This window comes from Notothenia rossii (genome assembly GCF_949606895.1).
Source record: "Notothenia rossii genome assembly, chromosome: 8".
Lineage (NCBI taxonomy): Eukaryota > Metazoa > Chordata > Actinopteri > Perciformes > Nototheniidae > Notothenia > Notothenia rossii.
The window spans coordinates 33,021,236-33,047,359 of record NC_136906.1 but is presented as its reverse complement, the minus strand read 5'-3'; the positions used below and the strand labels follow the sequence as shown (position 1 = coordinate 33,047,359).

General features: G+C 41.4%; 2 protein-coding genes across 15 annotated transcripts; one reads left to right on the top strand and one right to left on the bottom strand.

Moving 5' to 3' along the window:
• The first annotated feature begins 169 nt into the window (after positions 1-169).
• Positions 170-15,464, top strand: LOC307015946 (serine/threonine-protein phosphatase 4 catalytic subunit B). The gene is made up of 9 exons (XM_079644929.1): positions 170-348; positions 903-1,169; positions 1,986-2,037; positions 2,130-2,180; positions 3,995-4,096; positions 4,223-4,396; positions 5,042-5,168; positions 10,642-10,831; positions 14,735-15,464. Exons 2-9 carry the CDS (start codon positions 1,060-1,062, stop codon positions 14,862-14,864), a joined length of 936 nt encoding a protein of 311 aa, XP_079501055.1. The 5' UTR covers positions 170-348; positions 903-1,059; the 3' UTR covers positions 14,865-15,464.
• LOC307015947 (zinc finger protein 862-like) lies at positions 5,176-10,635 on the bottom strand. 14 transcript variants are annotated; one of them, XM_079644939.1, is made up of 12 exons: positions 9,707-10,635; positions 9,373-9,452; positions 9,046-9,208; positions 8,853-8,936; positions 8,336-8,772; positions 8,082-8,258; positions 7,807-7,976; positions 7,458-7,696; positions 7,117-7,370; positions 6,834-7,029; positions 6,527-6,757; positions 5,176-6,410 (listed from the first exon to the last, which is right to left on the bottom strand). In XM_079644939.1, exons 2-6 carry the CDS (start codon positions 9,448-9,450, stop codon positions 8,130-8,132), a joined length of 891 nt encoding a protein of 296 aa, XP_079501065.1. In that variant the 5' UTR covers positions 9,451-9,452; positions 9,707-10,635; the 3' UTR covers positions 5,176-6,410; positions 6,527-6,757; positions 6,834-7,029; positions 7,117-7,370; positions 7,458-7,696; positions 7,807-7,976; positions 8,082-8,129. The 14 variants fall into 14 exon arrangements, with proteins under 14 accessions (XP_079501065.1, XP_079501064.1, XP_079501066.1 ...); XM_079644938.1 differs by lacking the exon at positions 9,373-9,452 and having other exon boundaries at positions 5,176-6,198; positions 6,316-6,410; XM_079644940.1 differs by lacking the exon at positions 9,373-9,452 and having other exon boundaries at positions 8,336-8,511; positions 8,602-8,772.
• Positions 15,465-26,124: the final 10,660 nt, after the last annotated feature.

The window sequence follows — 26,124 nt, the reverse complement described above, 5'->3', positions numbered from 1 at the left end:
ACCAGTTGCAACTTTCTGTAAATACATTCTCCAACTGAACATATTTTCATTTTAAATTTGAGAGAAACATTGTTAGAAGTTTGTACAATGAGTAAAACATGTTAAATGTACTCAACCATAAACCTATAAATAGTCAAACCACTGAAGCTATATAATTATCAAACCCAGGCGCGCTCCCGATACCGGAAGTCATAGTCAAGTTGTGCGTGTTCATGAGCACGGGAGCAGGAGTGGACCCGGCAAACACGTTAGCTACCGTGGGAAGAAGAGAACCAGCCGGTGGATCAATCCACGGGATGAAACAAATATATGTTTGTTTGTCACCGTTCAGCTATCATACACTTCACGGTAATCACTCTAACGCATGTTTCGTGTTACAGCGTCGTGTGAATGCTTCTGATATGTGTTGCTAGCCTTAGCTGTTCTGTTCACAAAGTTAGCCAAGCAGCGCTAACAGTGTTGACGCCGCCTGGTGCCTCGAGAGGCAGCAAGCTAACATACAGCTAAGCTAAACACGCTTCTTATTTCATTAGCACATACAGTATTGGCGGTTGTTCGCTACCGCTCGGTAGACATTATTGTTAACCGTCAGGACCAATTCCTAAACAAAATGGTTGGCAGAGATATCAAACAATCAGTTGTTCGCTGACGTAGTTAGCTGTGATCTAAGCTAGCGTGCTAATGGTTAGCTTACCATTTAGCTACGCCCTTAGGCCTCACATTCCTGGACGAATAAAGTCGATTTTCTCAGGTTTATTGTAACTGGTATTATTCATATTTGTTTAGTTGGTTATCTTGCATTCAAAACGTGAATCTTATCCATGTTAATCAAATGTGGCTGCCTTGCTTTGCCTATATTCAGATTCATTGTTTAACTGCTTGGCCGTTTGTTCCCGTTACAGTTCTCATTCGGAGCGTCTCGATAAGAAGAGGCTGACCAAGTGTTGAAGCCCTGTGTGTTTCCGAAGAGGGAGTGTGTAGTTCCTGTCCCATTAGAGTCCCGGGCCGGTGTGTGTCAGAAGAACCAGAGTGTGTGTCTCTGTGTGAGCAGCTCTCCCTATGTGTGTCACTATGGGGGACATCAGTGACCTGGACCGACAGATAGAGCAGCTCAGACGCTGTGAACTCATCAAAGAAAATGAAGTGAAGGCTCTGTGTGCCAAAGCCAGGTAATGATCAACTTCACACAATACACACACATGGGAGAAAACTATATATAGAGTATTATAAGAGCTAATGTCTCTTGTGAGATACCACCATTCAATACACAAATTAAATTAAAAAATGCTGGTCTCCTAACAGCCTACTACATATTATTCGAATATAGTATTTACCTCATGTAGACATGCATCTAAATTGCAACTTGTCTGTTTGTTTGGTGGAGGCATACATGTTGAATAATATACTGATATTAGAAAAGTATCACAATACCCTTGTTAACACAGTGCAAACACCAATTTGATCAGGATCAGTACTTAAGGACTGACAGATCACTTCCAATCACTGCATGCATAGAATTTAAATGAGCTCAGTGCATTCTGCTATGAACGGCGACTCATCAAAAGAGTTCAGTGCTACTCAAGCAAGGATAAACGCTGTTATGAGCAGCACTGTGACATGTGAAGGAGGATAGATGTGAACAAAGAGCTGATCTTTATTTCAATACTTTACTCCAGCCATGCTTGTATATTAAAACTTATAAATACACTTTGGTACAATTTATAAATGGTTTTGTGGCTTATTTCATATCCTGCCCTGCATTGACATTGTCATAACACTTTTGTTTTTTAAATTAGAATGTAATAAGAAACCACAAGGTAAATCTATTTTTTTTAATTAGAATTTATGTTGCACAAAGCTTTTTTCCGTAGGTTAGCTAGGGTTAACAGTATCAGGATTTCCCCCTCATTACATTGCTCTGGCATTTGTAATATAAGGGATGATGTAAAGTTGACCAATCTTGCTTTGTGTGTATTTATTTTCAGAGAGATTCTGGTTGAGGAAAGCAATGTCCAGAGAGTAGACTCCCCCGTCACAGTAAGTCATATTGAATTACTGCTCTTTGTAGCTTGTATTTAACATTAAAAAAATAAGTATTACATGTGCTAATAATGTGTTCTCTCTCATAGGTGTGTGGTGATATACATGGTCAGTTCTATGACTTAAAGGAGCTGTTTAGAGTACGTTTGTTTCCTTTTACACACCCATCACTGTTTTATTTTTTATTGGTGGAGCATAATAATCACAATCTGATCATTGGTTTTAAAATACTTGACTACAGATGATATTCTACCTTTTTATTGTGCCATTAGCAATGTCCTACAATGTATATGCAAACACTAAATGCAGGTAAACTTTCAGCTTCAGTAAATTGTGATGGATACTAGTGGTTTAAATCACAAGTTACATCCTGACATTATATTGCATTGATTCTTTGGACACCAGAGGCCGGTTCTACGAAGCCGGATTTTTGCTTAGCGAGCTAACTTCAGGGAAAACTCTGGGTTTCCGGTCCTACGACGCTGGTTCACTTCTTAGCAGGCTAGATCTCCATGGTAACTTATGCTGAACGGCTAGCCTGCTCCGGAGCAGGTTAGGTTCCAGGATAAGAGATCAACTCAGTGAAAGCACCCCCTGCTGACCAATCAGAGCTCTGTGTGCGGAGTTTAAAGCGATCAAGTCAGATTACAGGAGAAAGGAAATACAGAAAAACTGCCGTTGCAGGAAAGACGGCCAGCAAAAATCAACTGACTGTGACTTAAATATCTGCCACAACATAAGTAGGCTAACCGGATCAAAGTAACATTACGTTCAGTCCGCGGCACTGAGTGCAGACGTCGATGTGTCCCATTATCATTCATATCACATCATAATGTATCATATATTTTCTTATCTGAGTCAGCTGAGCAGTATCTGGCCGTGCAACACTCAGTGTCACATACTGTATGCAGAAGTATTATTTTAAGCAACACATTAAGTTGAGTCAAATGTAATTAAAGTCAGATCCACTCGTGTCTTAGACGGGGCAGTGATATCATAAACCTGTTAATGTACGCATTCAAACACTTTTTCTGTTACCAGCTGTATTCACCTTGCAGGTGCAACTATGTGGCTTTTATCCTGGATAAATTGTTTAAGTCATGGATGTTTAAAGTTTAACTTCTTCATATTTCTCTAATATTAAAGCTCACTTGTCATTCAGGAAGTATGATGCTGCGCTGTCAGTGCGCTTGTCCATGTTTGTGATTGGTCAAATGTTGCTAACCCCGCCCCTTTCATGTGAACGCGCACTCACCGCTTAGCAAGAGCGCGTTTGTTTTGGATTAGATAAGCCGGGTAACTCAAACATATCCAGGGAATATTGAACTGGATTCGTAGTACAGGCCTCTGATATCAGTCTACGTGAGATTATTTCTCTTGTATCATCATGGCGTATAAAAAATATATCATATATAGGGCTGTCAAACGATTACACATTTTTCCAGACAAGTGGCTGCTGAAATCAATCTTACTAACTGCTGTCTGTGCAATTTACTCGGCGCGAGTTGGCAGACTTTATTTTGCTTACTTTAACATCATTTTTCATGATGGGGCTAAGCCATTTCTTGGTATGGCTGTAGCCTACCCCAGCGCTGCCACTGGTGGGATGTATGGGGCGGGCCATTCTGCACATGCGTTAAATATTTTTACCGCCGTTAACGCGATAATTTTGACAGCATTAATCAAATACCAATTTAACTTTTAAATCCTTTATATCAGCTAACAAAAGGCAAATAAAATGTGATTTAACAACGTTTTAGTGCAGACATTGAGATGTCTTAAAATGGATAGGAATTTTTATGAATTAGAGCACCCAGATCTAACATGATTGTGACATGCACTTGTTGAATGGAGCTTGTTTTTCTTTATCATCAACCAGATTGGAGGTATTATTTAGTAAGATTCTTAGTATCCCACTTTTTAACTTGTTGTTTTTATTTTCTCCACTTGGCAGGTTGGTGGCGACGTCCCAGAGACAAATTATCTTTTCATGGGAGACTTTGTGGACAGAGGCTTCTACAGTGTTGAGACTTTCCTCCTTCTGCTAGCTCTTAAGGTACATGGGACCGTTTTCTCTTTTTGTTTTAGCGATCTTAGTGTTCCCTTTACCTGTACATCACAGCAGTTGGGTTATTTTGTTCCCCCTTTGTCTGCATCTCATTGCTGCTGCTTTGTTCCTCAGGTGCGTTACCCAGACAGGATAACCTTGATTCGGGGGAACCACGAGTCCCGTCAGATCACCCAGGTGTACGGCTTCTATGATGAGTGCCTCCGCAAGTACGGCTCCGTCACCGTCTGGAGATACTGCACAGAGATATTCGACTACCTGTCCCTCTCCGCTATCATCGATGGCAAGGTGAGATACCATGTGACACATTTCCTTTCAAACTGACAACAATGACATGACTGTTTGTGTGGATGTATCTCTACTCTGATAGTCTAGGTGCCAGCTCATAGTCCTTTTGTGCACCCGGAAATGTTGAGTACAACGTTTTGCACTAATGAGCATATGCAGACAATCATTTAAAAAAATCCCTGGCCGATTTGGACAATTGAGTGTTTTTCAGGTTATTGAGGATGCCGATTCCATTTCTGACATTTTCAGGATCAAAAATGGCAATTTAATCCTGAAAGTGGCAATATTTGTACCTCCGGGCTAGCTGATTTTGATCAATTTTGATCAATTTTAAGGTTGTAGGGGATTATTGATCCTGAAAATGTCAGAAATTGATTCAACAGCCTCAAAAACCACTCAAAAGTTGTCCAAATTGGCTAAGCCATATTTAACTATTGTCTGCATATTCTAATACATTCAACTTGTGCTAATTGCCCGACATTTGCAAGTTAGTATCCGGCAGTTTCTATGTGCTTATGATGCATACGATCGCCATCATAAAACGTTGGGGTTCTCAACATTTCCGGGTTAACTCCGCTGGCATGTATACTATGATCTCAGTTTTAGTTACATGTTTGGTTCATGTTCTCCTCTCTTTCCTGTCAGATCTTCTGTGTGCACGGGGGCTTGTCTCCCTCCATCCAGACACTGGACCAGATCCGGACCATTGACAGAAAACAGGAAGTTCCCCACGACGGGCCAATGTGTGATCTGCTGTGGTCGGACCCTGAAGGTATGCAGGCCCCCCATGTGCCCTGTTAACACACATCTTGGTGAACGTTCAAAGAAACTATCTAATCGTGAAGAGCACAGTTAGTATTTGGATATACAGCAATATAAGGGAGTTGGCATCACAGGTCAACATGGCTGGTTGTCACCACCACTAAACTAGACAGACTAGACTGGTGTAATGACTAGGGATGTAACGATACCAAAAACTCACGGTACGATAATATCGCGATAACAAGTCCACGGTACGGTATTTATCGCGATATTGAATAATAAAGGGAAGGGAAAAAAAATTAATAAATCTTTTTTTCAATAAAACATTTTTTTATGCCGTGCTATGCATGCCCTCCAAAAGGAAATGATATAGTTTCCAAACCGTACTATGTTCTACAGATCAATACATGTCTGGGAGGTTTTGCTTTACGCTGTGCGCGTCCCGCGAGGTGCATGCACACACGCCATAACACCACCCCCCCACCCCGTTGACAGTTCACGAGCATGCTCTATCGTGAACTGTTCAGACCCGACGGGTAATAAGGGATTATGACGGATATTTTACGATCCTGTCTGTCAAAATGACGGACAGCGAAAAAGTCTAACGCCAGGCTTATTGACATGGCGAGATATAAATATATGGTTGTTACTTGTCAATGTCTCTATGTGTGTAAATGTAGCCCTGCAGTGTTTCCCACAGATCTGAAATATACTTGGGGGGGAAGGTGCCAGGGGGGGGGGCTGCGAGCGGTGTGAGCGGACCGCGGGGCGGGCTTTGTGACGTGCAACACATGTGACAAACAACAAGTTTTAACAACAGGTTTATTCATTAACTTTACATTACTGTATGGCAATATTCATTTTGTACAAAGATGGCACTGTTTGTCAGAGCACTTAATCCGTCTAGGTTTGTTGAAGAACAGCTCCAACGCCTGTGTGTATGAGAACGCCTCATCCCATCCCGCTGGTCCACTGACTGCTATCCGCATACATGCAGCCAGGTGCTCCCCTTTCAGTCGGTTTCTCATGTCAGTTTTCATCTGTAAAACAGACAGTTTGTTTTAAATGAACTATACAGAATGACATGCAAGACACGTACCCTGTTCATCGTAGAAAAATCCCTCTCGCAGTTTACACTGGAGACAGGGATGACCAACCCCGCTGAAGAGAGAAGGCTGAGGTTTGGGTATATTTCTGCCCATTCGTCCTTCTCACTGGCCAGGAGCTGCATGATCTCAGCTTGTGTCTTGTCCTTCAGAGATTAGCCAAGGCAGGGCAAATGAGTATACAGTATAATTGAAACATTTACAGATGTCAAAACAAGCAATTCTAACCGTCAAGTTCATATTAATTTAGGTATTTACCAACCTTAAATGTTCCTTCAAGAACATGCTGCTTGTAGGAGGTCCACTCTTGGATAACTGTGGCATCCTGCCCTGGGATGAATTTGTTGGCAAGGGTCTGCAACATTGAAATGTTGGTTACATCATTGGAGGTAACTGCCTTTGGACCCAGGACACTGAAGGCCCCCAGCACTTCAATATGCTGGAACCTGCTCTCAATGTTGCTCTCCAGGCTGCAGATGTAAGGTTTGAGGACCTGGAATGATATTATACATTTTTCAGTTCAAGGAAAATAAATATTGGAATGTAAAAGTAAGAAGGGATGTATTTACATCTCTGACAAATCTGGCCCACATATCTTCCCGGGGGCGCTCCCCTCCTGATCCTCTCCTCCTCTCCGGCAATGCTAAACGCCCCAAGTCCACCTGGGTTGTCCAAGTCTTGGTGTAGGCGAGCAAGGAACGTTCCGGGGAGTGGGGTCTCGCCTGCCTCCAGAATTCTCCTCAGAGTAACAAGTGTGACTGGCACCTAAATGTGGAAAAAGACAACAATATAATAGGATGGATAATGCAAATAACTGGGAGCATCAAATGCATTTCTTTGTGATCTACCTACTCCTTTATGTGGAGAAAGTTCACATCAGCTCTCTGAAACACCTTAGACAGCATTGCAATGTGGGGCAGCACATCTGCCTGAAGGTAGAGGGCAGCCACAAAGCGGTATGTGGCACAGAAGGTGTATAGACCTTTGGCCACTGGGCACTTCCTTGTGGTTGCTTCTTCCGCCAGAGCAGCCAGCACAGCTGTAAGGTTCCTCTGGAGGTTTTGAACGGCTAGGTGCTGCGATAGCCACCTTGTATCTTTCACCTCCTAACAACAAGTAGAAACACTGGTAAGTAAAATATATGTAAATAATATGACACCACAATAGTATTATGAAAATAGGTGAAAACACACCTTGACTTTCAAGTCGTTCAGACCAAGAGTGGTAGCGGCAGCACTCAGTGTGGCTGACCTATTTGCACTATTTCGGAAGAATAGGTGCAGTTCCTGCAGGTGGTTCCTGAAGTTTGCCATATACCTGACAGCATTTGAGGCATCTTTGCATGCCAGTGCTAGTCTGTGAGCAGCACACGCTACAGAAACCAGCTTTGGAAAACTGTCTGTGAGCTGCTTTGCCACTCCATTCAGACGGCCTAAGTTTAAGAATTAAATGCAGTGTTGAGGGCGTCATTTTGTTTCCTTTAATAACAGCTGACAATACACATTTCACACAATCCATTAGATTTAACAATAAACTCCATACCCGTCATCACTGCTGCACCGTCTGTCCCGAGTCCGTAGAGCCTGTCTACCGGGAGATCCTTCTTCTGTAATACACTCTTGATGGCAGCAACAACGCTGTCAGCTTTCCCATCTTCCAGAGTTACCAGGTCAAGGAAGTGGTTGAAAACATAACCCTCTTTATCCAGGTGTCTAAAATAAAAATGTATAGGTTTTCACACATATTAATAAATATTAAGTTTAACTAGGCCTACATCTTTATTTAAATGCACATCATACATTTAAAAAATACCCCACCTAACATGTAAATCCAGCTGGCGGTTTACAGATACATCTGTGGTTTCATCAACCTCTAGACCTGATTGCTTGAGATGACCTTATCTCTTCCAAAATAGGCGACTCTACTATCTCTGCAAGGATCTCCAGCATTTCATCCACTATTCTGTGTGATTGATAATTGTTTCTTTGATCCACCTGAGAAAAAGACATCATTTAACATTTAGCTGGTCAAAGTTCTTAGTTTCACAAGCATCATTTTGTACTAGGTTTACCTTCAGCTTTTCAAAGTAATCACAACCCAAAAGCTGAGCTAAACTTAAGAGCTTAGGGTAGTTGGTGTGGTGAGCCATCTCATTCTTTACTAGCCAGTAAAGACATTTGAATCCACCTATGACGGTCTCATGCTCCATAATAACTGTGGGCTCAAAAGCCTGCATCACTGAGTAGCCTAGACCAAGGGCAAAGACATAATTCATTATATGAGCCAAACATGGTTGATAGGTTGTAGAAATGAGCTTTACATAAAAAAATGATATACCTGATGCAAGTGAGACCTGATGCTTTACACTATATTGATGAGGCTCTGAGGAGATGTGGCGCTCGATATAATCCTTGCGGAAAACAAGAATCCCAACTTCTATGAAAGCCCATTTTAAGGGGCCTTTCTTTATTGGAGGCTTGTGTTGCCTGCAGATTCGGCAAAACATTCCTTTTTAAAAAGAAAAACGTGTTAATTCTTACAAAAAATAAGTTTTATTACAAATATGAACTTGCAAATGCCATTCATACCATGCTGGGTGAGGTAGAGCCAATTCTTGAACTGTGGCATTTTGAGCCAATCAGGGTTCCATCCTGAGTGGCGATGCTTGGAATCTGAAAATAATGCATTGGTATTACTGCATTTAAATGGTAGAGTTCTCCTTGCTATTATACTATGTCTGTGTCTGTGTCTGTGATGCTTGGAACTGTGCTGCTTGTTCACCTGCACCTGCTTGTACCACACTGGGACCTGCTGCTGCTTGTATCACACTGGGACCTGCACCTGCTTCTACACTGGGACCTGCTGCTGCTTCTACCACACTGGGACCTGCTGCCTCTCCCTCAGTACTCTGACTAGTTGTGCCAGCATCTTCACTGACCACCGGCTAGAATTGAAAACAAGCTTGAATCTAGTTTGGTCTCTGCATTGCAACTCACTGTTGACTGCAATTGTATAATTTCAGGTCAAATGAACCGACATATATCATTATTGAGACGTATGCATTTATTATTGCCATTGCAAGCAAAATGCTAACATTGGCTAAGTTACCTGTGGTCTCTCCTCCTCTCCTCGTCTCTCCTCCTCATCCTCACGCCGTATTCTCTTAAAATATTTTTGAATACTCATATCTGAGGAGTAATGCAGGGGAAATTAACAGTCTAACCTTAGCTAAAGTTAATCTGTGTCCTTCTAACTGGCATAGCCCGAAGAGAAAACAAATTATAATCTTTTTTATATTTAATTTAGCACACGTAACTTGCACGCAGCAAAGTTGGCCTGGTTACGTTAAATACACTCTTAGTTGCCACTAACTTCAAATAATTCGAATCTCCTACCAAAGTCAGAAAACAGCAACACAATAAGGAGAAAATAGTTACTTTACCTTAGTGTCCGCGTCTTCTAAATTAACGTCGTCTTCTCCGTTTTTCGTTTCCCTCCACGCGATGGCAGCACGAACAGGAGGTGTCGAGCGAGGGATCATACACTAGTTAATCGATCGCAGAGCGAACAGGGGGGGATTATTGTCCCCTAGTTAATCAACCGCAGAGCGAACAGGCACAGGAGACGTAGAGCGAGGGCTCATTGTCCATTAGTTAATCACTCGCAGATGGCTTCGCTCGCGGACGGATACATTTTTTTTTTTAAAGGTCCGAAATATACTTGGGCGGGCCTTAATATACCTGGGCGGCCCGCCCAAGTATTAACATTGTGTGGGAAACACTGCCCTGTAAATACGATGTCCTTTTTGTGTTATCTGTTGTTTTATTTTCATGTTGTAACCTACTTGCTGCCATGTTGGACAGGTCTCTCTTGAAAAAGAGATCGATGATCTCAATGGGACCACCTGGTTAAATAAAGGTTTAAAAAAATAAAAACAATTTTTAAAAATCGCGGTAGATTTAGTCAGTCTTACAACGGTATTGGGAAGTTTATTTACCGCAATATTTGGTATATCGTTACATCCCTATTAATGACGTTTAGTAGTCTCATTTGGACACTTGTTTTGGAAGCTTCAGGCATTCACCAGTGGGGTGTTTACTGAACATGAACGTCTCTTCAGCCTGGGTCTCTTGTGTACGTAGCACTATAAAAAGTTTGCCTTAAGTGAAGCTAATGCAGTAGCACTAAATCTGGTTGGGCTTCTAGATGAGGGATGTACCTGCAGGATTCTTGCTTAGTTTCTTCATTGTATAATGCACTTATTTTAAGTAGATTTGGATAGAGGCGTCAGCTAAATGAAATGTAACATAACCAAAAAGAAAAACGTTGTCGTCTTAACCCTGTTGCCATGTTCACCTCTGATCTCCCGTCCCTCAGACACCACAGGGTGGGGGGTGAGTCCCAGAGGTGCCGGCTATTTGTTTGGCAGCGACGTGGTGGCCCAGTTCAACGCCGCCAACGACATCCACATGATCTGTCGAGCGCACCAGCTGGTGATGGAGGGCTACAAGTGGCACTTCAACGAGACGGTGCTCACCGTGTGGTCAGCACCCAACTACTGCTACAGGTAGGAAGTAAAACTTTATACTAACGTCTGAGTCTAGTTTCAGGTTTGTGATAAGTTTCACAAATTATCTGACTCCATTTGATAAAATGAACTGCATTTATTAAGTACCTTTTGAGTCTACCAGCTCAAACAACAAATTCACACACTGATCACAGAGGAAAAGCGAATGTCCACTCATCTTGATTACTATTGTCTTTAGTTAAACACTAGCTTTTATCTTGTGTGCCTTATTCTGGGATGTTTTGCCTTCACACAAACAAAGTAACAGCTGGGCAGTGGCAGTGTTTCACTATTGAAACAGTGTTAAGATTAGCTGTTTCAAATGGTTTTCTTGTTGAGTTTTTAGCTGAGAAGTGAGCAACATATGCCTTGTGTAATCGGACATAGAAGCTGTTTGTCTCTCCTGTCTCACATTGCTATCAACAGTTAAAGTCAGTCAAATAAGCTTTATACCATTTTCTACAAAAGAGCCTCACTATATGGAACCAGTCTTTTGGCAGGATACCGAACCCTGAACTGCTCCTAAAATATGAATGTGTGAATTGGTGAATGCTGATCTGTTTATGTAAAAGAGATTTAAGTGGTTGCAAAGACTGAAAAGGCACTTTATAAATGCAGTCCATTTAGCATAAAGAGTGCAACATTTGGTCAGTTTAATGGGAGGCATGTAGAAATGTGGGAGATGAGTGATCTTCAGATATGGCTAAATATTTAAACATTCAATATACACAAGACCTATTTCCCATCACATTAAGTGTTAAAATAGCAGCTCGTAAAACAATCCATGAGTATGTGAAGGTTCTAACCCGGGGACGTCAAACTCATTTTACTTCAGGGGACACATACATATACATACATGATCTCAATGAGCCGGACCAGTAAAATCATAGCATAATAACGTATAAATAACGACGATTTCAAATTATTCCATTTGTTTAGTACCAAAAGTGCATTCTGAAAATGTAAAAATTGAATGAACTATCCTTTCAGAAAACATAATGAAAAACCTGACATTTCTTCATAAAAAATAAGTTAAACAATTTTGTGACTCAGTTTATCATTTACACATGTGATAACAACTTGCTGATCAGTGTTCCACAAACACATTTAAACACATATATCTGAAACTAAACAATCGTGTCTTTCATTTAAAGGTCCCATTTCATGGCCATTTCCACTGATCATAATTCCATTGTTGAGGTCTACTAGAATAGATTTATATTCTGCAATTTTCCAAAATCACTTTGGTTTCTCATACAGCATCTCTGTAAACTACATGTATTCGCTGAATTTCACTCTCTGCCTTTAAAGGCCCAGATACACCGGCCCGAAATCGGCATTAAATGGGAGTCGGGCCGAACATGAGCGTGGGCATGCCCTATTCGGAGTGGTGTGCGCCGCACCGTCGGGTCTTTTCTGCCGACCTGACGCCTTTTCTTGCCGATTCAACATGTTGAATCGGCGTCGGGAACACCACCGGAAGTCGGACAAGGGGATAACACTGATTGGCTCTTCAGCTAGCGAATCAGTGCATGAGAAGCGTTAACGGAAGTGAGGGAGGTAAACAAATGATTTCAAATGGAAGATGGAACACACACGGACGGCTATTTCACCTCATCGGTTTATAGAGCTCCTGTTCGTTCATGTTTTCAATGGACGAGAGTGAAAATGGAAAGAAAAATGCTATTTGTTGTTTGTTTATATCACGGAGTCTGTTCTTCTTCTCTGTCTTCCGGTTGTTCCGGTTGTTGCCTCTTTTGAATGATAAATACACACTACCGCCACCTGCTGGTAAGGAGAGTTATTGCCACTCACGCATGCGCAGTTCATACGTGCTCGGCTCGGATTTGCGGTGTGTTCCAGTGCGCGAAGTCGGCAAATACGCAGGAGAGTCCGGCGACGCAACAGTCGGTGTCGGTGTCGGCGACTTCTCAGGTGACTGGCCGGTGTATCTGGGCCTTAACGGCTCGTTGTAGCTCCAATAGCTCCAGCCTCCACCCTCCCTGTGAGCACAGTGTGCTCCGATTGGTCGGGACGTTGTGAATCCTACTGAGCTCCTTGGAGGTGTGGTTTCCCTGTTTAGCGATACACAGCCAAACTCACCCTGAGCACAGACACAAAGTCACAGCCGAAGTAAAAACAATAAGTGTGGCTTGATATTGAGTAAGAAAAAGGTTGATGCACGTTGTGAGAATGGGTCTGCAGAGAGAATTTCGCCGTGATACCAACTGTCTGTTATCAGCCTGCAGCCAGGGAGGAGAGATCAGCAGAGCTGCATGCACTGACTGTGTGTGTGTGAGGAAGTCCGTGGATTGGTCAATTTGGACCAATCAGCGGGGGCTTAACGTAGCGGCTCCGCGGACGTAACGTAACGGCTCCACGGATTGGTCCATTTGGTTCCGGGTAACACATGACATCATGAGTTACCCGGAAGAATCAATGGACAGTGACGTATCTCCAACGAGGCGTTTTGGGGAGGTATTTTCTGTGTTAGAGTTTTACTCGCTACAGGGTGTACTTTGAGGGTTTTGACTCTGCAGACCGTTTACATGCATAAAAACCTTCATAACACAAGGGTATGGGTAATAACCGGAAAAGCATGACATGGGACCTTTAAGATCAAAACACTTTCTTCTTCAAGGTTCTTGAAATTATTATACATTATGTTCCACATCTGTGTAGTAATCCTGAATCGCCACCATTAGGGCTGCAACAAACGACTAATTTGATAATCGATTAATCTATCGATTAATGAAACTATTAATCGACTATTCGGACTATTACTGTATGCCTTGCACAATTTCTCAAACGCTCTTATTTAGCCATCAACTTTTAGTTTTAGCTTGAGGTTGTTTTAGGCATGTGGAAACTAACAATGAAGACAATAAAGATGAATACTTGATTCAAAAATACATATATTATTAAACTAACTAAACACATTTTGAACAAAATTAACATAGCTTTTTATTTAAATTGAAACAACAATGTTTTAACAAATCGTACTAAATAATCTGATGACAGAATTGTAAACAGAATAGCTGAAACTTTAACAAAATAAATAACTCGGTTACCTCTAACCATTAACCCATGTTTGTATAACTGTGTTAACCCTGTGTGTTGCTTCTAGCATACATAACACCTGACGTGGAAACGTTACTCGTGGATGGGGCTACAGAGCTACTAGAAAGACAGTCGAACCCGGTGCATTCCTCCGTCTGAATGTGGGGCACTTTTGCTAAATGTTTAGACAAATTGCTTGTTACCGGCCTTACATGCTAAATTCTTATTGCACTTTTGGTAACGAGCATTGTCCACCTCAAGACGGGTAAAGTTTAACCACACCTCGGAGCAGGTTCTCTCCGCCATCTCCGCAGTGTGTTGCTGCATGTAGCAGATGCGTGTGTGTAAACTGCCCCGCCCCCTCCCACACAGACGGGAGAGAGATATCTCGTCTGATCGAAAATACATCATAGACGCATTTGTTTGTCTTTTTGCATGTTAGAAAGGAAATGGCAACACTAAGACTGCGATATAATGTTTTTGTAGCAATAATACATTACATATAATTTTTAAATGTCTCCAGTACCGATAAAAAGACCAATAACTTTGGAGCTTAACGGCGCGTAAAACACGTGATGACGTCGCGAACGAATCGACGACTGAATTAGTTGGCAACTAATTTGGTAATCGATTTTAATCGATTAAGTCGATTAGTTGTTGCACCCCTAGCCACCATACAAACTAAAGTGGGAACTATTCAGGAAGGTTAATCAAACCCCCTGCCTCTTAAATTAAAAGTTGTGAAAATTGCAATAAAAGTCTTCTGTCATTTTTACACGATGTGAAGTCATCCGTATATTTCATACCCCTGTTCTAACCGGGCCTGTCTCTCTTGACAATCAGATGTGGCAACGTGGCGGCCATCTTGGAGCTGGACGAGCATCTACAGCGGGAGTTCATCATATTCGAAGCGGCGCCACAAGAGACCAGAGGCATCCCCTCCAAGAAGCCAGTAGCCGACTACTTCCTGTGAGGGGCTAGAGCAGACAGCAGCAATGAGTGGAGGTCTCCACTGCCACCTCCCAGCCTCCACCCTCCAACATGTCCGCCTGAACTCAAGCTTTCCCGCGGCTGACAGCAGTCCCTGTGAGGCGGACAGACTGCTGTCCCTTCATCGTTTTCTCCCCCCTCTGCCTCCTTCCATCTCTCTCTTTCTCTGTAGATACTCCACCTAAACTCACCACCACTTGTGGTATTTTCCACGACGAACATTGTCTTTTAGTTATAGAAGTTTTATTTTAAATGCAGATGAAGGAAGTTCAACAATTTTAAGGAACTCCTTCAATGCATACGTTCTCTTTATTTTAGATTTTATTTTGTATAATTGTCGCTGCCGGCTTCAGATGTAAGCTGACCCTCAGCTCACTTTCTTCTCGCTCTTTGTTTCTGTTTCAGCCGTCATGTGCGTCACTATTTAACAGAGCCACTGTCACAGATGATCTGCAGAAATGTAATGAGTGGCCAGCAGGGGTCACTGTCACCATTATTTTCTCTTAATTCCTTTTAATCTACAAATCTCTCTAGGTCTGTCAATTTTGATATTGTGAGAATAAAGTTTTTGTATCAATGCTGACTTCTGTAAAGTTGTGGTTTAATGCTTCATGTTGAAAGGGTCAGTTCACCCAAAAAGCTCTAAAGATAAAACTAGCACCACACAACACAAGAACACTGCTAACTAAATCCAAAGTAATGCGATATTAGGAGAAAGCATTCATTTCTGTGCTGATATTGATCTAACTATTTGCCCGTTTGATGAGACTGTCTCCTAATAAGTCCAACGTATAGTGAGGTTTACTAAATGTAGCTGTCAAACATGATGTATGATTCATTTTCACGAGACTCACTTGGACATCATATGACAGTCTTTCTCATGGAGATATGGAAAAAGCATTGTATCCCACTACAGTGCTTTTGTCTTTAGTGAAACAATTTGTGGAAAAGAGGACATTCCCACAGGTGTGTGTGAGAATTACAGTCACAACAAATATGTGAACCAGTTGGAGACGCACGCCATTAGGCGCTTTCACACCAAGTACTTTTCCCAGGAATAGTTCCCGGGAACTTTTATTCCCCGGAACTATCTAGTAAATCGCGTTCAAACCGGAATAAGTCCCTGAGGGAGGATTAGGCAAATGAAGCTGCTGGGACTTTCTACCTTCTCTTATTTTTCATTTCCTCGGTCTCTGTCTCACCGGAAGTTGATTTGTCTGCGCCATCTTGAGTAGCGTCCCAATGGCCTTATTTTTGTCGGAGGAGCGATAATGGAGGAGCTATAATCGAGGAACCACCAGACCATCCTCCGATGAAATCCTCACACTCGCCCCGCTATGGAGCTATTTCAGGGTCATAAGTTTTGATCATTAAAAAAAAAATACAATTTATTTGAAAGTCCAAGTTTTCATCCTGAACTTTGAAAAATACAATGTTGTATTCCAGGGGTCTTCAACGTTTTTCAGGCCAGGGACCCCCAAACTGATGGAGAGCTGGAGCAGGGACCCCCCTACTATACAGGACTGTCTCAGAAAATTAGAATATTGTGATAAAGTTCTTTATTTTCTGTAATGCAATTAAAAAATCAAAAATGTCATACATTCTGGATTCATTACAAATCAACTGAAATATTGCAAGCCTTTTATTATTTTAATATTGCTTATTATGGCATACAGCTTAAGAAAACTCAAATATCCTATCTCTAAATATTAGAATATCATGAAAAAGTATACTAGTAGGGTGTTCAACGAATCACTTGAATCGTCTAATTAACTCGAAACACCTGCAAGGGTTTCCTGAGCCTTGAAAAACACTCAGCTTGGTTCAGTAAACTAAATCACAAGTATGGGGAAGACTGCTGATCTGACTGCTGTCCAGAGGACCGTCATTGACACCCTCCATCAGGAGGGTAAGACACAAAAAGAAATTTCTCAAAGAGCAAGCTGTTCACAGAGTGCAGTTTCAAAGCACATCCACAAAAAGTCTGTTGGAAGGGGGAAATGTGGCAGGAAACGCTGCACAACCAAGAGAGATGACCGCAGCCTTAACAGCATTGTGAAGAAGAGTCGCTTCCAGAATTTGGGGGAGCTTCAAAGACAGTGGACTGAAGCTGGAGTCCAGGTATCAAAAGTCACTGTTCACAGACGTGTCCGGGAAATGGGCTACAATAGCCGTATTCCCATGGTCAAGCCACTTCTGAACTCAAGACAACGGAAGAGGCGTCTGACTTGGGCTAAGGAAAAGAAGCACTGGACAGTTGCACAGTGGTCCAAAGTCCTCTTTTCAGACGAAAGCAAGTTTTGTATTTCATTTGGAAGTCAAGGCGCCAGAGTCTGGAGAAAGGCTGGAGAGGAGCAAAATCCAAGTTGCTTGAAATCCAGTGTGAAGTTCCCACAGTCAGCGATGGTTTGGGGAGCCATGTCAGCTGCTGGTGTTGGTCCACTGTGTTTCATCAAGCCCAGAGTAAATGCAGCTGTGTACCAAGAGATTTTAGAGCACTACATGCTTCCGTCTGCTGAAAAGCTCTATGGAGATGAGGAATTCATTTTCCAGCATGATCTGGCACCTGCCCACAGTGCCAAAACCACCAGTAACTGGTGTACTGACCATGGCATTACTGTCCTCGATTGGCCTGCAAATTCCCCTGACCTGAACCCCATAGAGAATATGTGGGGTATTGTGAAGAAGAAGCTGAAAGACACCAGACCCAACAATGCTAATGAGCTAAAGGCCGCTATTGAAGCATCCGGGGCATCCATAACACCTCAGCAATGCCACAGGCTGATTGCCTCCATGCCACGCCGCATTGATGCAGTAATCCGTGCAAAAGGATTCCCAACCAAGTACTGAGTGCATTAATGGACATTTTCAAATGTTTGATTGTGTTTTGCTGTTATAAATCTTTTTTTTTTACTTGGTCTGAGGAACTATTCTAATTTTTTGAGATAGGATTTTTTAGTTTTCTTAAGCTGTATGCGATAATCAGCAATATTAAAATAATAAAAGGCTTGCAATATTTCAGTTGATTTGTAATGAATCCAGAATGTATGACATTTTTGTTTTTTTAATTGCATTACAGAAAATAAAGAACTTTATCACAATATTCTAATTTTCTGAGACAGTCCTGTATGTATGGCATACAATTGTGTTTTATATTAAACGGGTCCTAGTGCCGTGTATAAACATAGCTACTCTGTTATTGTACATTCAATACTAAGCTATTCAAATAATACACAGGTTAATATATTCATGTTTTTATTTTAAACATGTGCAAGGTACAGGGTGGCCGTGCCACTGCCATTTATAAACATACATCTTGAATACAACAGAGCTATTAAAATAATTCACAGATTCAAGTTTTAACTTTAAAGAGCAACTTGCAGGTTAGAGACACCAGTGAATAAATGTGTAGGAAAATGATGAATACACTAGATTTTCCAAAAAATATACAGAAATATACAATACAGTGACATCTGGCGTCGTTTTGGTAAGACATTTTCACTTCCGCATAAAAAAGCCTCCGCACGTGACCTCCCGCGTGTGACGTAACATGGGGGAAAGCGGCCGGTCTAACGTATGAATAAACATGGATCACAATGCCAGTTTTGACGCCGAAGAGGTTGAAAATATATATTCAAATGCATATGATTATAATTATGAGCCTGCTAGGCGTCCAAGAGACCAGGAGCAGCCAAGGATTAGAACAAATAACGGCCATCAGCGAGAAATGGAGCTTTGGTGTGAGGAGAACCAGTGGAGAACAGGGCAGCTGTCTTGGTGAGTGACCGGCGTTAGCTACAGAATGTTAGCTAACGTCACATCACAACATTGTAAAGTTAGCAATCATATATCAGGCTATAACTAAAGTAGTATTGATAATATAGTAACGTTATTGGCAGGACTGTTGATACTGATCCATAACAGAAACTAATGCGCAAGTATCAGCCGTATCTCGCGTTAACTACTGCAGCTCCACACTACGGTGCTGTGTACCGGAGGGGAGACGCGAAATACGGCTGATACTTGACGATCTGGCGGAGAAAGGTTGTGGAGCAGAAGATAACGTCTTCTGCCTCGATTTCTCCATTCGCTACAATATGTTGGATTCATGTTAATGTGCATTTAAAGACATTTCAATTTGTGGGAAAAATGTTTGGGGAAAATTCTTTTTTTTTTTAAGAGAAAAAAGAAATTGTCTAATCAACGAAAGATTTCGCGACCCCCCTGGGTCCGCGGAGGTACCCCCAGGGGGACCCCCTGGGGGCCGCAGACCCCCTGTTGAAGACCTCTGCATTGTATTCAAAACAAAAACAAGTATTTGAAATATTTTTTCATTTTGAATATTATTTTTGATTCAGTTCAGCAATTTTTTAAATAAAATATTTATTTTCATATTTCACTTTTATTTTGATTTTTGAATACTTGTTTTTTTCAGTTTCAGATTTTATGTTTACAGATTCAAAACAATTATTTTTTCAGTTTCAAATCTTTTTTTTTCAGGTTTCAATCTTTTTTCCGCCTTCAGATCGTTTTTTACTTTCAGATCTTTTTTTTCGCTTTCAGACTTTTGACTCTGATATTGCTTTGGGGGGCGGGGCTTACCAAAGAGTAGTTTGGCACCCTGAGTGACAGCATGAGTGACAGCCCTCCCTCTGTCATGATGCCTTCATGGATGTTAGGTAGCACAAGAAATACAACTACACACTTTCTATACACAATACTCCCGAGATTGGTGGTAAACAAAACTGATACCAGCATCAAAGTTCCGTTAAGCGAGCTGTTGAGCATCGTAACAATCAATCGCAACAATCAAGGTATAAGAGCAATAAACTGTGCTAGAATCTGAAATCACATATCCGCAATCAAGCGTTGTCCTTCCCCACTTCCACGTAGCTCCATGAACGCAGCATAGTATTGGCTTGGTTTTCGCGATCAGAATAGCTTTATTAGTCCCAAAGGAGATACATTTACATTGTTAGAGCAGACAAGAGCCAAAGACAGCTTAATGCAGCGTTTCTCAAAGTGTGGGGCGCGCCTCACTGGTGGGGCGCAGAGATGTGATAGGTGGGTCGCGAATGGACGTGATGAACGGGCGGTTTTTTTTTTTTTCGACCTCAGGCCGGAATCGAACCTGGGTCCTCGCGGGCGTTAGTGGACTGTTACAGCCGGAGACTAGCAACGGCGGCGGACTTTCACAGCGCCGGATCCACCGGAGCCTCGCAACGGCGGTTGTTTGTGGAGGCGGGTGCGGTACCGGCGCTGTGAAAGTCCACAGCCCACCTATATCAGAGCCAGCGGCCCACCAGGAAAAGTCCCGAATCTCCCGATGATAATCCGAGCCTGCTCACACACACACACACACAACTGAAACCAAAATCATTTACAGCGTTTGTTATGGCTGCTGCCTTCCTGGTCGTCTGAGTGTTTTCAGCTGTGTGTGTTCTATGTAAATGAGCTGTGCGGTTGCCCTCCCGGCATTGGCTGCCATCTCCTGGTCCGCCCCTGAAGATTGCGATTGGAGCACGCCGGGCCCGACGCACTCCAATCGCAGCGCACAGCCGGCGCACACCTGCTGGAGATTATTACAAAGCTTCGGGACAATCATCATTCTGGAGGCTCTGTATGTGGACAGATGCCTCTCGCTACTTGCTCTTTGTTCTGGGGTTAAAACGTGTGTGATTAGTTAGAGTGTAGAGTAGCTTAGTTAGTGTTTAGAGTAGGTTAGGATTCTGTGACGGTTGCCTTTAGTTTAGCTGTGTTTTGTATTGATTCTTTGGTTAGTTGTACCACTTTCAAAGTGAGGTTTTGTTTCATTCTTTATTTAGTATATTAGTATTTATTTTCCCTGTATGTCTTTAGACTCCTTTCTTAGAGTCCTCCTTTTGTTTGGTTATTTGTCAACCGGTGCCCTTTTGGCCCTTTTGTTTGTTTCAGGCTGCTTGCCTGCTATTTTGTTTGCAGCTGTTTTAAATAAACGCTTATAATTAATACCAATTACATACTGGTGTGTGTTGCATTCCTCTTCCCCTAGTTGGGACGTAACAGCGTTGCAGTCGGGAAGAAAAGCAATGTGGAGCGGCACCTCACCACTTCACAAGGAGTTTAACCGTGACACTTTTCGAAATCCCGTTTGTGTCCCCCCACTTTACAAATAGGCCTATGTTTATTATAATTTTTTAACGCAAGCACACAGCCTCTGTGAGCGAGAGAGCTAGAGAGAGCACACATTTATCTATTTTTAATATAGCCTAGGTATAAAAAATTAAGTAAGAAATCATTCCAATGTGTACTATAGGAAAGTAAAAAATAAAATAAAAGTTATTAGTAAAATATGCATAAATAAAAAGAAAGAATGCTAACTAGGTAACATAAGATAAGAATAAACCAGTTTAAATGATTTGTTATTGGTTTTGATCATATTCTAAAGATGTTTGGATTATTGAAAAAGTATACAGCTCCCTTTCAGTGTGTTGAGAGCTGTATCCATAAATTCATTTTTTGCTCAAAGTGCACCAGATTGAGGCATTTCACTTCAACATTAAAAAAAAAATCTTCCCGGGAGAGCATGCCCCCGTACCCCCCTAGAGGAGGTGAGGGCCACCCCCAAATAAAGCAGGTTAAAATAATTAAATTGCATACATTTTCTTTTAGTAAACATTGAAAACGGGTCCCACTGACCCAAACAGCACACAAAGGTTAAAGGTAAGCATATAATAATGTTCAAAAGTGCTAAATATATACACTGCAAAAAAACTAAAAAAGAGGAGTAAAAGTAGCTCACGAATTGTTTTATTTTTTGAAAGTAGCTCTCATCCTAAAAAAGGTTGGAGACCCCTATTATAGAACGATACATTTGACAATTTTAAGCTTGGCCAACATTTTATTGGAGCGATGAGGAACAGGTGGGGCTTGAAAAGGCCCACCTGTTCAAAGTGGGGAATGACAGAAAAAATTTGAGAACCACTGCCTTAATGTTAACTAAAGCATGCATACAAGTATTAAAGATTAAAAAAATAAATTATATATATTTTTAAAGTTACACATTTTACATAATACAAACCCTGTGACAGTTCTACGGATTTAGCAGCCAGGTATATATTGCACAGTTTTTAACGGCATATATATATTGCACATACTGCAAATATTGCACATAGTTGGTATTTATCAACAAGAGGTGTTATAGTCTGTGTTGTTTTGTGCGGGGTCTACTAGGGGCTGTGCTGGTTGTATAGTCTGACCGCTGCAGGTAGGAATGACCTGCGGTATCTCTCCGTGAGACATGCGGGGGATGGCGTCAGGTCCACCAGAACAACCTGCTGGCTCGTTGCGGATACGTAATTTCACATTCTAACACAGTTTATTTGTACTTGATCGTTGCCAACTACGATGCTCAACAGCTCGCTTAACGGAACTTTGACGCTGGTCTCAGTTTTCTAACATCCATGAAGGCAACATGACAGAGGGAGGCCTGTCACTCAGGATGCCAAACTACTCTTTGGTAAGCCCCGCCCCCCCAAGCCACATCAGGGCCAAAAGTTTGAAAGCGAAAAAAAAGATCTGAAAGTGAAAAAAAAGATCTGAAAGTGAAAAACGATCTGAAGGTGAAACCAATGTGAAACCTGAAAAAACAAGATTTGAAACTGAAAAAATAATTATTTTGAATCTGAAAACGAAAAATCTGTGCTGAAAAAAAGGATTAAGATATCAAAATATGTATAAAAGTGAGATCTGAAAATAAATATATTATTCAAAAAAATTGCTGAACTGAATCAAAAATAATATTCAACCTGAAAAATTATTTCAAAGATTTATTTTTATTTTGAATACATCATTGTATTTTTCAAAGTTCAGGATAAAAACTTGAACTTTCAAATAAATTGTATTTTTTTGAATGATCAAAACTTATGACCCTGAAATAGCTCCATACCCCGCCCCCTTACTGTGTATCGCTCACTGATTGGACGATGGAGTGCATGCACTGATGTGATGTTTCTTGACATGAGAGCAGTTTCCCAGCGGAGTGAAGAAAATACATGAACCTCACGGGAGTCACTCCTCAGTTTATATCGTCTTTTGCTTCAATTAATGTATCATTTAGTTACAAATATGTGATATATCTGAACAACAAAGTGGTAAAAAATTATGTTATTCATTTTTTGGAAACATTTTCATGATCGCTTTTTTCGTTTTACGTTTTCATTTATCATCATTTCCATTCAGTCAGTCATTATGGGATTAGTTTTGTATCATAAAGATAAAGCAACACTTTCTCAGAATAAAGCAAAAACTATTAGTTTAAAAGAACAAAAACTGAGTGAAGCAAAATAAAATAAATTTCAAAAATAAAACTATAAGTGGCAAACAAATCATTTGCGTAATCATGTAAACTATAAGTCTTTTTTTTAACATATCTTTTTGTTTGCAGTTCTTGTTTCTTCTTTCTCAATGATCAGACTTTTGCTCTTGCTGCAGCTCTTCTCGTTTGTGCTCCCTCATTTTTTTTTGAGATTCTGACACAAACCTCCCAGGTGGGCGGGACTTTCAGAGGTGTGTCCCCCTTGGCTACTCAGTTTTTGAGTGACAGTCCAGTCCTCCAGGGATGAGAAGCCCCTCACTGCATTGCGCAGTACCACACGCCCCTCCTTCTCAACCTCAAGATCGCCCCTTCTTCTCAACCTTTGAGACACGTGACGGGACGGCCCCTCCTTCTCAACCTTTGAGGCACGTGACGAGCTTCACTGATGACGCGTTGCATCCTGTTTCCGGGGTAGCAGTTCTCTTCCCTCCCTTCAATCTAACCCTTCCCTTCCCCCCATCCTAACCCTAACCACTCCCTACTTTTTTACCTAATCTTCCTTCCTCCCTCCCAAACCTAAACCCCCAAAACCTCTCCTACTGTAAGAAATTAAAATCAATGTTGACATGACGTAATTTAAATTAAATACAGGGTTTTAATATAAAGCTGTTTTATTCTGAAAAAAACGGAAGTTCACACTAACTATTAACTTAACACTTTTATTCTGAACATTCTTCATTTCCGGTTAGCATTAGCATGTGGCTAACGTTTTGAAAACCGTGAATTGAAGGTGAAATGACATGTGATGTTGCACACTAAACACACTGGGATTAACACTCATTTATTGACGCTGAAATAAGGTTTATTAGGGAATGTTTAAATAACCACAGACATCAGAATTATATATATACTAATAATATAAGATATAATATGTTACTTTTGTGACTGGGTAAGTACAAAACACGGGAGTCGGGACGTCACGTGCCTTATAATATGTTACTTTTGTGACTGGGTAAGTACACAACACGGGAGTCGGGACGTCACGTGCCTCAAAGGTTGAGAAGGAGGGGCGTCCCGTCACGTGCTCAAAGGTTGAGAAGGAGGGGCGATCTTGAGGTTGAGAAAGAGGGTTATGGCTAGAAAGGATCCGTCTAATGTAAATATGACGTCACGTTCTCGTTCTAAACTCTCGTTGTAATCGGAGCGGCTCGGTTGTAATCGGAGCGGCTCGGAAGCGCAGTCACGTGGCTGAATGTTTACGTTTGGGATGGCGAGAAACTAAACTATATTACATATGTAAATACTGGTTAGCGGTCTTGCTGTTGAAAGAAGAATGACAACACTGTAGATCAGCAACACTATGGTTTATTTTGTATTCACAGGCAAGTCAACGTTGTTGCAGTAAAAGTCCCAAGATAGCTCCTGGTGCAATAAAATGTATGTTGCATGTTACTGCTGTAGATGTGTTTACCTCTTTTATATCCCGTTGGGTAGTTTAATCTGCAGCAATGCACCATATTCTATAATATCATCATATATGTGTAGCTTTGTCTCTGTCGTATCTTTCAAAAGTAAAGTGAAACAGCTGTTTTCAGCTTTGTGATGATGTATTTTCCAGCTGATCCAAGAGGCTTTTTAAACACCTTACTTGGCTTAAGAGGGAGGGGAATTTTCTCAACACATAAAGGAACACTTTATCCTTCAGTTTATCACAAACATTACATCAACACATTTGGAGATCCTAATTTGAATCCAGTCTGTAATTTGATATTAAGGTTTTAATAATGAAATGAGGTCATGAATCGAGTTCAAGGTTAAGATCATCTTTATTATCCTATGTACAAAAATGAACATACAACATTAATATAACAGTAACGAATAAAACAAAATAACATTATGCAACTCTGATCTTCTTGCTGATACTTTTCAAAGTTACTTTTACATTTGCTCTACTTCTCCTGCTACTGTTTGCTCTGCTTTCAACTTCTCTTTCAACTCTGCTCTTTACTCTGCTTTCCCTGTTTCCTGTTCTCCTCTCCTCATCTTCTCCTCAGACTATCCTCCTTTTGCTTTATCCTCTCCTCTCCTGTTCTCCTCTCCTCATACTCTCCTCTTTTTGCTGTCTCCTCTCCTCTGTTCTCCTCATCTCCTCTCCTCCTTTTGCTGTTAGATATTTAGACTGTAATGACAGCTTATGATATACTTTTTATAACTACATCAATCACATGCAATGGATTCAAAAGGTTGTTTTACTTAGCACCTCTTTACAGCTCCAAGCTTCCAACATTCACCTGGCGGTGGTGCCTTGGATGAAAACAACTTTTGATATGATACAATACAACAACAATAGTTAACACCTATCCACAGCAATAAGCACAATGAGAAGACTAATGGTCTCTTTTATACCAATTTCTATTGGAGTGAAATGAACTGTGCCATGTCACATAGGATTGGAATGGATGATTGGCTGTGTTTTGTGAATATAGAGGAGATGGCAAAAGTAAATATACTTTGTTCTTACCTAAAGCATCTATCCTCCTCTTCGTACCCCTGCCTGCTCCTCCCGCATTAGACTCTGGGGACTTAGCTTTTAAAATCTTGTTCAAGCTGTCCACTCTGTAGTTGGATCTCATGACCTCAGCTTTATGACCCACCCGGCCTGAAAAAGGGTGTCTACGATGGCTGGTACTGAGAGGTGTTATGGTCCTCTTCTGCCTTTTGTGTTTGGGGGGGCGTGAAGGTGAGAGGAAGACTACTGTCATGTGGGGTGTGTTGCTTTACGTCCTCCAAAAGATCATTTAGTCTTGATATCACTGTACACATGAACGTCTCATCCTGTAGGTGGTATGTGTGCTCAGTAATTTCCCGCAATAAGGTCCCACACTGCTGTCGTTTCCTATCTCTTGAGGACTTTGAGTGGTTACCACTGCTCTGATTACAACGAGAG